The sequence below is a fragment of the Pempheris klunzingeri genome, chromosome 6 (assembly GCF_042242105.1).
Source record: "Pempheris klunzingeri isolate RE-2024b chromosome 6, fPemKlu1.hap1, whole genome shotgun sequence".
NCBI lineage: Eukaryota > Metazoa > Chordata > Actinopteri > Acropomatiformes > Pempheridae > Pempheris > Pempheris klunzingeri.
The window spans coordinates 20,625,463-20,639,690 of record NC_092017.1 but is presented as its reverse complement, the minus strand read 5'-3'; the positions used below and the strand labels follow the sequence as shown (position 1 = coordinate 20,639,690).

At 41.5% G+C, this 14,228-nt stretch overlaps 2 protein-coding genes across 2 annotated transcripts in view; one reads left to right on the top strand and one right to left on the bottom strand.

Moving 5' to 3' along the window:
• The window catches only part of ano8b (anoctamin 8b), a 37,816-nt gene extending 31,577 nt beyond the window's left edge, over positions 1-6,239 (top strand). The window contains exons 16-19 of the mRNA XM_070832811.1: positions 322-513; positions 832-963; positions 1,769-1,879; positions 2,338-6,239. Coding sequence (XP_070688912.1) covers positions 322-513; positions 832-963; positions 1,769-1,879; positions 2,338-3,081 — 1,179 coding nt within the window. The 3' untranslated portion in view covers positions 3,082-6,239. The remainder of the gene's footprint in view (positions 1-321; positions 514-831; positions 964-1,768; positions 1,880-2,337) is intronic.
• A 179-nt stretch (positions 6,240-6,418) lies between these two features.
• Positions 6,419-10,056, bottom strand: dda1 (DET1 and DDB1 associated 1). The gene is made up of 5 exons (XM_070832008.1): positions 9,734-10,056; positions 9,034-9,114; positions 8,771-8,822; positions 8,579-8,640; positions 6,419-8,439 (listed from the first exon to the last, which is right to left on the bottom strand). Exons 1-5 carry the CDS (start codon positions 9,740-9,742, stop codon positions 8,335-8,337), a joined length of 309 nt encoding a protein of 102 aa, XP_070688109.1. The 5' UTR covers positions 9,743-10,056; the 3' UTR covers positions 6,419-8,334.
• Between the last annotated feature and the right edge of the window lie 4,172 nt (positions 10,057-14,228).

The window sequence follows — 14,228 nt, the reverse complement described above, 5'->3', positions numbered from 1 at the left end:
AGTAAACAACTTAGCCACATATGTTGCCAGCTGGGAAACACTCCACTGCCATTTTCCTCATACATAGGTCAGGTTTCAAACATGTGGTGGAGAAGCACTGCAACAAGATCCACCAGAAACCCTCCACCTTCCCCCCACAAGTGCCCACAAATGTGATTATGAATAACTGTGGGTTACGTTCCAAAAGACTATACGTGACTATATAACAGCTAAACAAAGCTAACAACCTCATTTAGTCCATTGCAGTCATGTCAGTTATATAGCATCCAGACTGTACTTACTTGGTAGCACTGTGGTTTAATGGTCCAGTTTCTTTCTCAGGACACCTTCCAGGACTACCAAGAGATGTTTGTCCAGTTTGGCTACGTGGTGCTCTTCTCCTCGGCCTTTCCTCTGGCTGCCATGTGTGCTCTCATCAACAACATCATTGAGATTCGTAGTGATGCCTTTAAGCTCTGCACTGGGCTGCAGAGGCCCTTTGGACTCAGAGTGGAAAGCATCGGCCAGTGGCAGGTCAGAAATACAATCTATAACAGTTAAGACGCTCATCCGGCTTTTCTGCTGTGGTTGTAAATCGCCCAGATTCTCTGTAACCAAGACAGAATTAAAGAGTTATAGTAACGCTGTCACATCTAATGCACCATTTTGAAAGTTGATGATCATGTAAATGAGTATCTGCAGAAGATGGTGCCTATGTAGAGATTGCCTTAAATTGATGAATTGGCTGGACTATCTGAACTGAGCTAAAATGATTTTTAACTATAGAACAAAGCACAAAGCACAAAGTTGGTGTTAGCAAAGCTAAACCCTCTTTTTTCCCCTCCTTCACAGACTGCAATGGAAGCCATGGGCCTGATTGCCATCATAGTGAACTGTTACCTGATTGGTCAGTGTGGTCAGCTACAGCGTCTCTTCCCGTGGCTCAGCCCTGAGATGGCCATCATCTCCATTGTCATCCTCGAGGTACCGCAGCTTGTTCCTGCTAGTCTATCTGAAGTGCTTAGAGCAGTGCTTTTTCAACCTTTTTCTCATGGCGCCAGCATTTTGTGACCGAGCACAAAATGTATAGTAATCAGAAAATGTGCCAAAGATTTAGGCTTTGAACAAGTTTACTACTGTGTGTATTTTTCTACCTGCAGAGACTTTAGAGGGTTGTATCAAAGAATATATTGCTTCACCAAATGCTGCAGATGTTCACCTTACACAGAACCATGTTGTCACAAATGACCCAGGAGATGTAAAGAATTGTTCAGAGGAACATGTGGTGTTTAGCAAATAGTATGTTATCTACATGCAGTGTATCACTCATCACGTATTGTTGTTGTTTTGTGCTTATTCTACCTTCTACACTTCTGGGGTCATCCTTAAATGCTGACCAGACACCCAAAGAAAAAGATGTCAGCTAATTATCAATCTATTTCTATGGAAGTGACTGAAAGAAGCACAGATTAACTGAAGCTCTCTTCACGTTTCTCCTCTTCCTTGTAACATATTTTGATACTGGCTCTATAATCTCTGCACTCAGTGCCTGTCTATATTTGGAAAAAGGTAAACAGCCTGCAGCTCTGTCTTGGCCTGATAAAGAAGTCAAGCCTATCAGGAGGAGAATTTCACGGCCCAAATGATATGCAAGAATTAGTTCAAGTGATATATCCTTAAAGGGTATTCTGAAGCACTGTGCCCTATATCTAATTGAATTTGTGCTCTCGTTTTATTATTTTTTGTTTTGTTCCAAATCTCCTCTTTCTACCTGCATGTCTGTCTGCAGCACTTTGCCATCCTTCTGAAATACGTCATCCACGTGGCCATCCCTGACATTCCTACATGGGTTCGAGAGGAGATGGCTAAACTGGATTATCAGCGCAGGGAAGCCTTTAAGGTAAATTATGAGACGGGATAAGAATGAGAAAGGATTATTTGTCGTGGAGAAGTTTTAAGAGTTGGACGAAGCTCACATTCAAGAATTACGCCGCCGAGTCTTTTAGCCCCCGAATAGACCTCATAATGTGCAGAGTACTGTAATATAATAAAAATCTATAGCAGTAGCCATCAGAGGAGCCAAACTTTCTGCTGCAAACACGCTGTACTGCAGCACTGCAGCTTTCTTTTTGGACATGAATTGCTTTACACTTCTGGCAATATTTTAGCAATGACACTTTTAGAAACACAATTTGTAGAACATAGAAAAGAAATTTGGCTGTAGTGGCCCCTGCAGTAATAATGCAGGATTCGTAGAAATGGATTTGTAGATGGGTAGCACTGCAGTATTGTAATGGTTAGCTGGGTTAGTGCTGATTCTTGTAAATACATTGTGGGAATGTTTCCCTTCTTCTGCAGAAGCATGAGCGGCAGGCGCAGCAGCATTACCAGCAACTGCAGAGGAGGAAGAGGGAGGAGGAGGAGAGGCAGAGGCAGGCGGAGCATATGGCCCGCAGGGAAAGGGAACGGGATGACAGCAAGGGTGACTCCTCTGGGGATCACCACCACGACAAAAGTCACAGCAGCAAGTCACGCCAAGGGGGTGGAGGAGGAGGGGGCAGCGGGTCGGACAAGCCCAAGAGGCCCAGTTCCCTGTTGGCCAACAATAACGTGATGAAGCTGAAACAGATCATCCCACTGCAGAGTAAGTTCTCCTCGGGTGCCCGCTCCCCTCAGTCACCTACTGGAAATGAGCCAAAGCTGCCCGGGTTCCTGAGCTTCAAATTCCTCAAGTCACCTGAGAATAAGAAGGAAGGTGCTGCGGCTTCAGCGGCTGCCTCCACAGCCACTAACGCCACAGCAACAGCATCATCATCCTCATCATCCTCATCATCAGGTAGCAGCTCTCAGGAGCGTTCTCAGTCACCCAGCAAAGCCTTCAACCCTGGGAAACTCTTCAACTTTGGGAAATCTGAGGGGGGGACGTATGTGAACGGGGCTCCGCTGCCCAGATCTGGGGATGGATCATCATCACAGACGTCAGAAAGACAACCATCTAGGTCTGACTTGAACGGCGTTCCCGACGAGATCCCCTCGCCTGGAGGGGAAGGGTCAGAGAACGGACATTCAACAGACTTGGACCCGGCCGGCTCTAAAGTCTAGTAGCTCCATATATGTTATTGGTTACATCTCAACCGAGGAAATTATGTGTTTACTGTGAGGAAAGGCCTGACCTACCTCCTGTGCTGTCACAGGCTATGTGTAGAGGTACTTGAAACAGAGAGAGGAAAAGATGAAACTGATGAGAGATGACTTTGGTTTTGGTTTGCTTTTTGCTGAGAGACAAAAAAAAAAAAAACAGGCTTTATAAGAAAGACGTAAGCCCTCCTCTATCATGACAAATAAACACGCACACAAACACACACACACGCCCTTGCACACACAAACATACAAATCCTTCCTTGTCTGCAATACATAAAGAAATGCATGAGCTGCGTTTCTAATATTTTTAAGCCTTTTAAAGCAGAGAGCTGTGTTTCTTGATTTCTTCTAGTCATAAATTGTAAGCATCTCGTTGGCCTCCCACTCGGACATAACAGCCTGCTGTGGAGGAAAAAGATTTAAAAAACCTATACAGTGGTATGAAAGGATCACAGATTGTACATCAAATAACTACGGAGAGTGTTTTTAGCCGTCACAACACCAGTGAAAATTAGCGATTGTCTCATTTTTAACTGTGAGGAATTCTTGGGCCCTTCACTTTTATATTGAAGTGGAAAAATGGAAAAGCAATATGAGTCAGTGTTTTAATTATTCCTATCAATCATCACACAATCCCTCCCTTAATAAGCATCCCTGATGTATCACCAGCTTTATTTTCAAAGCAGAGGTGATGTCTGAGCTTTGGAAACTTCTTCTCATCATATGGCAGTAGCAGATTTGTTCGAAAAGGAAATTAAGAGCTTAGTGAGTCAGGATTTTTCCCAAGAGAGCAAGTAAGAGAAAAATAAGGGAGAAAAAAAGGAAGTAGACGCAGGTGATTTTGAGAAAATGGAGCATGGGAGCCTGTTGCGTGCTGTTCTCCATCCAAGCCCGTAGAGCGCCTTGTAAACACAGATGGTGCTCCATTCCACACACACTAACCAGACTTGGCAAAAGAGCGTAGAGTTAACAAAGTAACATTTGCACTAAACCCTTTCGCCATGCATAGAAACGTCTCTCCCTCTGCAGGGGAGAGGACCGACACCAGCCTGCCTCATAACATTATGCAAAAGCTGGGTTGTTTTAATTTCCTCCTTTAGCACAGTAGGCCTACATGCTATCTACCCACCTGCCCCTGCTTTCAGCAGCTATGGGATTCCCTAAATACACTCTTTTTTTAATAATAGTTGCTCTGATTTCTGTTGAGCTTCATATCTTTTTTATACGCACCATTTGGTGCATTGCTTTATCGCAGTGCTGATGATGAGAATTTCCTTTTTTAACCAAAGCGGTATTTTTCGGATTATACTGTTAACCCTGGATGTATATACTGTATGTTCTGTTAATCATGTGCATCAGCTCTGTTTATGGTATACATTATGTTACTCGAGTAAGCGAGCCCTTCATCTACCATTTAACGGTATATCACTTCAGTGGGGTCTCCAGAAGATGGTGCCAGAGTTTATTTGCTTAGAAAAAAGTGTTGTGGAACCGTTCGTTCTGATTCACTATTAACTATTTACTTAAAACATCAGTGTCCAGCAGGGGCAGAGAAATTAAAGTGTTAGGCTACAGTTTGTGAGCACTTTGAAGGAGAATGTGTTATGGTGACATTAGATACGATACACACCGCGGGAAGCAGGTCGAGAAACAGGAACATTAACTATGCATCTCCACACCATCATCTGTGGCAAGGATTTTGGCAATAACACTGAGTTCAAGGAGACTTACATGTGTTACTCTAAGTCTAGACTCCACCACCCACAGCACCCATCCTGCTGCATTATCCCCGGCCAGACTCCTCTCATCCTCTCTTTATGTCCCCTCAGTTTTCACGGTCAGCTCCTTCAGCTCCCTCCTGTCTCATATTTAATGTAAGGGATCTCCCCTGACTCACAATTAAAATAATGACAATAATCTCGTCCATCTGCCACTTTGTGTTTACAGAATCTTATTAGTCCATGTGATGATGACATTGACAGGTTTTTATATTTTGTGGCTGCTTTCATGTGCAACTTTACAATTAGTATAGTCCACCTTTCAGTCACATGCCTAAAGAAAATACAAAAATGTACTTCCACAGACAGACAAAAAGATCTTACTGAGATTAAATGCAATAAGGAAATAGACAGGACATCGATTTGTGTGGTCATGGTATCATTTTACTGTCAATCTACAGTATGTTCTTTTTTATATTTGGAAGTCACTGTTTCATTGTAAATGTAAAATGAGAAGTGCAAGGCTGAGAGAAACTGAATATGTGTATCAGTCTCATTGTTAAAGGGACACGTGACAGAGATCAGGACGGTAAGCGTAGCTGAGCAAAGTCTCATAAAAAACCTTTATTCTTGCAGCATTTGGATTTCAGGGATGAGTGATTACATGATGCAATAGAGTCCTTAAATCATCATTTGAAAGTGTGTACAGAAAATATCAGTTTCAAAGTGTGAAGGCTGAGATAAGGCATTTGTTCATACTGGCACATCACAGTGGAGTTCATGTCATGCCTCCATGTATGTAGTTCCTCCTTATTCAGGGAAAACCTACAGTAAGAATTCATCTAATATAAATCGATAGCATTAACCAACTTACCTTCTTTCATCCTTGCACACTTGGCAGCAGCAACAAATTCTGCATGTGGTTATCATGGAGGTCAGTTGAAGTAAATTAACAGACCTTCAACAGTTTTGGGTACGCTTCACCGAGAGCTTGAAGAGACGGCACCATCACTGTTTTCTCGGGCCGAGCACTGGTGTCCCTTGCATAGGAACAGCAGCTCGCTATCAAAGCAACAGCAGCTCTTCAACGGATTCGGACTTATCTAGACTTTGCAAAGCACCGTCAGTCTGATGTGAAAGCAGTGGGAAAGGACTGAACTAGTAAATGCACTGTATTCTCCTGAATTTTAAGTGTGGACACGAACAGGTGAGATTCTCACCGCAGCTACATTTAAACCAGACCTTGACCTCAGAGTTTAAGATAAGACATCTTCATGGAAGCCTCACTTACTGAACATCATATGCTCTTCCAATGTACCACCGGACAAAAAAAAAAAAGATCTTTTAAAGAAAAATACTGGGAAATGGGATTATTTATTTCTTTTAATTTATTTTGTCATATTTTTGTAAGACCTGAAAAATAGTTAATAAAACTATTTGAAATGCATTTCATGTGTTGTGACCCACTTGTTCCTGCAATATTTTTCTCCTCATTCATGAATGTCGATTTCATTATCAGGGATTAGAAACTCTTACTTAAGACAAACGCAACTATTAAAACGTATCACATGACAAAAACCCAGTTTCAGTCCAGTTTTATTTCAGCAAAGCTAAAAAGAACATAACTGACCTAACACACATGAGATGGAGCAAGGCTTAGGGTGTTGTAGAACAGTCTATCTGAGCAGAAGCATAATGTGGTTTTACGCTTCGGAAACAGACGGTATTTACACTGTAGGGAGGAAGATGACTGACCACACTGTCAACCCACATTGCAGCATCGACTGAAAAAAGGACATGATGGACAGGAGGCTTGATGTGCTGGGCAGTCATAAGAACATTGAGAGAAAAAAAAAAAAAAAAAGCTTTATTCAGTGTTGTACAGTATATGACACCAATACAAACTGAATCTCAGGAACAAGGCAGGATGGCGACTGCACTTTGCTGTGCATGCTTGTTGTGCATTCTATGGCTGAAAATATAACACCTCTTTGAAATCCCCTGTGTTCACCTAAGCCTGCTCTAAGGGGGAAATAGTACATCTATCCCGGGCCCTGAGCTGGGGGAGTAAAAGGGTCCGAAACATAACAACAGGTTGTAAGGCCTATAGGCTAATACCTTCCACAGACACACCAGGTAACATCACAACCTCAAAACCCCTACATTTTATTACGGTCCCAAGAATATAATACCTAGCCGTCAACATGCAAGGCAAGGTAACATCCACTGGGCACCGGGGCTCTTCGCTCTCACAAGGGTCATTTTCTATTGTATCCATGGGCATGTATTATTTTACAAAAAGGCAGACACAAAGACACTCCATTGGATAAAGTTGTTCTGGTGCTGGGGCAATTATTTACACACATCTTCATCATCATATGTATCTTTTTCCCTTTCCCACACATTCCTTTACATATTTTTCACCACTATCTGTGCTGTTACCTTGTTGTGCAACTGAAAACTCAACGGTCCAATTTATATCTCCATATTCAAGCTCAATTTTTTTCCTCCTTTTTCTTTTACATCCTTTGATGAAAAAAAAAAAAAAAAAAGCTAAAACCCAGAGAAAACTCCCACTTTTACTAGCCTTAATTAGCCAGAGGGTGGTGCTAGATGTAAAAAATATTCCTCAGAAACACCAACACAACATTGATCCTACAAGCACAAGTCCCAGAATAGGATGAAGATGTGCATATTCATCATTAACACACATCTAAGGGGTAATTCTAGTAGAGCTGCTTCTACTTTGTGCTGTTCTTCACAGTGCATTCTTGGTTCTGTTCATTCAAACAGTGTGGAGAGATGTCGCAGTGCCCCCATGTGGTTGCGGAGTGGGCAGTGAAACTGAGAGGGTGGGCACTGTGGCTGGCAGGAAGCTCATTGCCATACATAAACAATAATAGTTATAATAAAATTAAAACGGTAACAAAATGTTATCTTTGCACAAGGACAGTCTCTCCAGGTGACAGAAGGCTACACAAGTCATGTACCAGTTATGAGACTGTTTTTAAGGGTAGTGTCTGACTTTATCTGTCAAGTCCATGACTGATCTTAAATCTACTCTGACACTTTTTCAACTGATCATTCACCTCACACAGCACAGCACAACACCCAATACACACTCACAGCTCAGCATACACACATTTACTAACTCTCACAGGGAATAGCCAACATAAATTAAAGAAACGCCAGTGTGAAGTTCCCTCCCAGCCAAGGGCTCTGTTCTGTCAGTGTCTGTGACTAACAGTGACTTTTGTTGGTTACATAATTTACACGCACACATTCTTTAAACCATAAACGGCTGCTTTGTTGAAGGGAATTTCCCCAGTTCTCTGTGGGTGACTCTTAATTTCAGGCTAGGAAAGGCATCCTGTTGGTGCAGAGTGGCCAGAAGTCTTTATTCAGGTGGGATTATCCTTTGTGTTTGTTTGTTTATACTGGCTATACCCTGTATATGCAAACACACACACATTCACTCACATACACACTCACACACTTATGAGTCTTCATTCATCTCTTGGCTATCTGTCCTGGCGATCTTCCTTGGGGGCGCTGGACTGTCGCCCTCACCTTGTTCCTGTTCCCTTTTCTTTGCCGCATTCTGTAAGACACAAACGTATCAAACAGCAGTCAGTAAAATCGCATATTTCTTTTTAATAATAATCCAGCAACCAAAGACTTTCTTTTACTGCCATTACTGCCAATACTGTGACATCAGACTTAGTAATTTAGCTCCTCACCTTTTTGTCCCACTGCTGATGGAGGTAACGCAGGAGGATGTTGGTTTTCTCTGTTACAATAACTGTAGAACAAACACAGTGAGCATATTACTAACCTTACCGACACCTTAATGCAATTTATGGTTTTCAGTTTAAAACATTTCTTCCCACATTTTTGACCTGGAGCTCTGAACTATGAGTTAAGGCACTTACTCTGTTCAGAGGGGTATTCACGTGTTGGAAGGTAAACAGAGGGTCTCCGATTCTGCAGAACAGTACAGAGAGAGAGGTTACAAAATTAAATTGTGCATTCTTCTTTTGAGTTTTTTGTGCAATATTTAGTTTGGGGAAAACATAACATGTCTTGTGTGTGTGAGAAAATATTTTAGGCAATAATCAATCTTATCCATTGCAAGATATCAATTAAGATTAATAATGACAGTCTGGGTAGACAAATGTTATCATAGGCTACTTACAGATGCTTTACAAACCGAGTCTGCATGAAACCTGCTGAAGTTGCTCTTATTATAGACAGGAAGTCCTTTCAAGAAATCAGCCTGTGGGAAGAGGGTGAAGTAATGAATATACCTCGCAGCTCTGGCTTAGTGAAAGTACTATCTTTAATTTTTCATTTAATATAATCCGACAAGCCTCAAGTCATATCCACCCTTCACAAAGGCTCTACTTTTAACAAGCACTTATTCACCTGTGGCGTTTCATTCAAATTATCACCTGGCATCAGTGTATGTGTCGAGAGTTTTCTAATACAGATGTTTGGTAGGCGGAGGGTGAGAGGGTCCCTGCAAAACACTGTGCACCCTGGATAGCAGTCAGTGAGTCAGTGCTGGGCGTTCCCTCATCTTACCAAGCCATGCACGTTAACGGGCCTGCCTCTCTCCCTGTAATGCCCCCAGTAACCCCAGCGGAAGGCAATGATATCAGATAGGGTACAGCACAGTGTACAGCAAGTGGTTTCAAATTAGCCCGTCAGAGCTGAGAAGCTCGGAGCACAAAAAGATGCCGGCTTTGACCTCGGTGAATGAATGCCAACGGGAGAAGCAGGTGTGGCTAGCAGCTATCTGTTACCCATAGTCAGCTAGCTCGGTGTTATGCCCTCTAAGAACTGTGGGGCAGCTTAAGATAACGTCACAAGTCTGGGGTATGATTGATAAGTACCTTCTCCATGATGATAGTTGAAATTCCCAACGTCGAGACGCCGACTTGCGGACTTGGTGTCTGGTGATGGCAGGCAGTGTGAGTATGTTACGGTTAGCCGCGCCTAGCTTACTGGCTAGTTAACCGAGACTGCTGTCCTATCGGGTTTTCTTGACAAAGAAAACAACGACCTTCACACACAAGCTGTGGTTTCCATTTTAGATCCCTGTGTCTATGAAATAAAACGGCACTGCACTCAGAAAACAATAAGCCAATTTGTCATTGCATGAGTTAGCAAAGCTAGTTACACAGGACTTCTTCAGCTAGTTAGCATGATGGCTGGATGGTAGCGATGCTTCATAGGCCACGCCCCGAGAGCGCCCATTGGTCTACCCTTCCAACCACGTGGTAGTAGCTTGACCTGATAGCCAATCATTAAACACAATATATCTTCGCCCCTCCCTAAAACACTGAGCAGGAAATCTTGCTCTCCCACATGATGAGCGGCTTTATAAAAACATCCCTAGCCACTGGCCCAGCAGTTTGGAAAGTTCCCCTTAATCCATCCATTTTTTAGCATAGTATACATATACTGATCTTAACCTGTATAGTGTGAAGCCCTTGGGAAAATTAAGGAGTCTTATTCTATTGTATTCTATTCTATTCTCAAGATCAGGTTAATGCTGTTCCAACTACAATATATATGAATGTAATATCAGTACCAGGGTATAAATACAAAACAAGACAAAACTTAACAATGGAGGGCATTTTAATATTCTGTCAGAACTGAAGTTGGACACAACTTGAGATGTTCATTTTCTGAATTAAATAATTACATGTCCTGTGTTTTATCCTGACTGGTAGGTCATCTGGTGAGTTGACCACAATGAGAGGAGTTTTACTTGTGAATGATTGTGAGACAGCTTGAGAGGGACCATGTCAGTATGAATGAAAAATCAGAAAGAGTCTGAGGCCTGATATCAATTGATGTTTAAAACATATGTTAGCAGAACTGATGTACTGTTGCAGTTTCATGCTTTTGGTTTTACTTTAACGTGGTTTTAAAGCTGCAAGAAAGCTTCTTGGCCCTTCTTCGGTGCTTTTGATATCCGGGTGTTTGCTCCTTCCAGTTGTTTACGCTGTAACATAATAGTGAACTACAGGATAATCAATATCAACATATCCTGGTTTATGACCGTCACAGTATATCAAAATAGACTTTAAATTAACAATATTTATTTGTAAATCACAATTGGCTCAGTGGGTTCGCAGGGTCTTGATTTCTTCACACACCTCACTGGCACCTGCCTCCCTGACTCCTCACAAATAGTTACCTAGCAACAACAGCCATGGCAACTGCACCAGCACCAGCACCAGCACCAGCTCCTTATGATGCTGGATAATGGGGATGCTGATAAGATGGAGAGAATATCCTTTGCTATTTTAGGTTTTTTTTCACATGGAGATTTGTGTAAAACAGATATGACAAAATTATGAATATTACAAATCAAAATGATTACTGGGAACAAATTACTGGGAGAAGATATAATTTTTTTTCAAAACCAGTTTTGCTAAGTGTTTCAGACTTCGGAAGGAAACTTTTCAAGCATTCAAGTAATTAAACATCATGCATACAGATTTAACCAGACATATCAGATTTAACAAACCAACCAGATTACTGTAGCTTTTACTGTAGTTTTCTGTGCAAATCTGGCCACATCTCAGCTCATTAGTAACCATCCACACACTGTATTGTGAAAGCCATAAATCATTTAATATGGTGTTGTTAACATTTGAATGGGTTTAGACATTTATGAAACACATAGAAAGATGTTTTTAGGTAAGATACAATTTACTTTAATATTTGTTGCTCACTTTATTTCTTTTAAACTTATTTACTTATTATATTTAAAATCAAATACTTTACACTTCAGTTTAAGTATCCTTTACATCACTAGTAATAAAACACATATCTTTATTTATTCATTATTTTATTTTTTAGACTGAACAGTCCAAAGTTTTTTTTTACCTTTAAGATTGTATCCGCTGGCTTTCTCCCGTCACGCAGCAGCAGGGGGCAGCTCTTCACATCCACCACCGGACCAGGAGGTTACAACGAATCACACACACAGATGATGGATTAAAAACACCCCGACATCCATCTGAGCTCCAGCGCGTCTCCCAGCGCCTTCACCCATATTCCTCCATGGACGTGGAGAGCTGGAAAACGCAGATATTTCCACTGGGAGGTTTGCTGTCAGCTGATTGTGGCCGCCATGTGAAGGCTACCTACAGGGGAACAGAATCCAGATAAATTAGATTATTGGATTGGCTGCAACAGATTATAGCTCTCCTACTTCTTCGATGCTTCATAAGAAAACCACATCAATCTGATCATATTTCACGCTGAGTTTTCGGAAATATAAAGGTAAGCATTCTCCTGCATCAACTCCTATGTCTGTGTTTAGTCACTATTTATATTTTGTTATTTTATACTGTAGATTATTGGCAACAGACAAGAGATAGGTCGCTGGGTATCATGTTGCGCTGCAGTGGACCAAGAGAAACGGGTTAGAGAGTGATATAAAATTATGAAATGAAATTTCACTCAGCAGCAGAGCAGAATAAAGTGAAAACTGTTCTGGCATTTGCCCCATTTACTATCAGACAGCAGTGAGTGGCCTATTCAACTCACTTTATTGTTATTGGTGAATAGACGGGAACCCTTAGCTTCACCCAAAACACCAGGTGAAGCACATTTATTCCACCAAAATCAGCAACAAAGCTTTTTAAATATGTAGTGAAGCGCTCATATTCTTTCCCATGAGAACTGTGATTTTTCATATTGCATAAGTAGTTTAATGATCCATTATATGAATGAACATATGAATGTTTGACATTTTTGCAGAATGGCCACTATAATTGTTATATTTGAAAAACTAAATTAGGCACAAAATGCACAAACAACCCAAAATATGTTCGTTTTTGAATAAGTTCCACTTGGCCAAGGACCGGCTCTAATCACACTCTAAAGGTATGAACATGTGAGTAAATGCTGTTTGGTAAACTTACTTCTCTCATAGAGTTTTTCATTGGTTGTGTTTAGAGCCTTCGTCCTCACACACAGCAACATGCAGACAGTGGTGGTGTATTTGCCTTAATGTGTGTAATAAACAGTACTATGATGCAGTCCTTCCATGTTGAAACTATATATGTTTCCATGCAGAAGTCACTAAGATAGACATATTTCTAAGATAGCATTATGTATTGATTAAATTGTGGCATATAACAGCAAGTAAGTGCACTACCTAAGGATCAGGATTCAGTGTTTGGTGGCACATAATTTAGGAAGCCAGGGTATATCAACAGTGAAGGTACTGTAGTTGTTTTTAATCCCCTTCTCTTGGCATCAGTCCCCACAGTAATTGTGTCTGATCTGCGTAAATCATTATGTAACAGTCGCCTGCAGCCACTGACAACAGAGGCGACGTACAGTAGTAACTACAACAGGAATCAAAGTCATTGCCATCATCGCACAATACAATGTCCAAAATGAAAGACATTAAACACAGGGAGGCAAACGCAGAACAGTGCTTTTCTTTTTGATACCATTCTATACAATCTGAGTAATCGGTTTGGGACGCAGCATTATGACTGTGAAGTGATCACCTTAGTCCCTGGACCAGCTCGATAACTGGACTGTAAAAGTGACACAGCAGCCCTTGCCTTCCCCTCATTGCCATCATAAGTTGCTTTTCAACAAGGCAGTTAACGCCTCCAGTGGTCAACAGAAGAAACAGTGGTGGTACTGGGCAGCTACTCCGTGTGTGATTGTGTGTATCTTTGTTGCTTTAGAGAGCACGGAGACACTGTCGTCCTGTCTAGAGAGTCACTAGCTGTGCCACATATGGCCTGATCTGCAACAGTGAGGCCTAATCACTACCATTACAGATGGTTTAAAGACATTCTGTGTGTTCTACAAAACTAAATGAAGTATGGTATGCAATATGAGTGAGATTTGAATCAACACGCACTTGCTGATGCAGACTATTCTTACAGCCTCCATTAAGAGAGAAATTGGACAGATTTTATTACCACGCTGAAAAGTCTGTTGCTCAGTTATTTGCCAGTTTTCATGCAAGTGCTTATTATGATGGTGCTGTCCTTTTCATGATGCCATCATGCTCTACTCATTGAATTATATATATATATAGACAACATTAGAATCCCATATCACAGGTCACACCTTGTGCCTGGATAATGGTGCCTTTTTATGCGAGAATAACATTAGGGGTGAATGTGTCTCCCTCAGTGACATCAAAATGGCCTGCTCCGCCTCCTCCAGTCGGTTCACACACAGCACCACGCAGCACTGCTGTTTGGATAAAGGATGTGCAAGTATAAGCAGAAAGGGCATGAGAACAGCCAACAAAGCAGGAATGCTGTATTACATTGTGTCCATAATCCTCAGATGAAAGCAATAGCAGAGGGGCTGCAAGTACAGAAAAAGACGCAA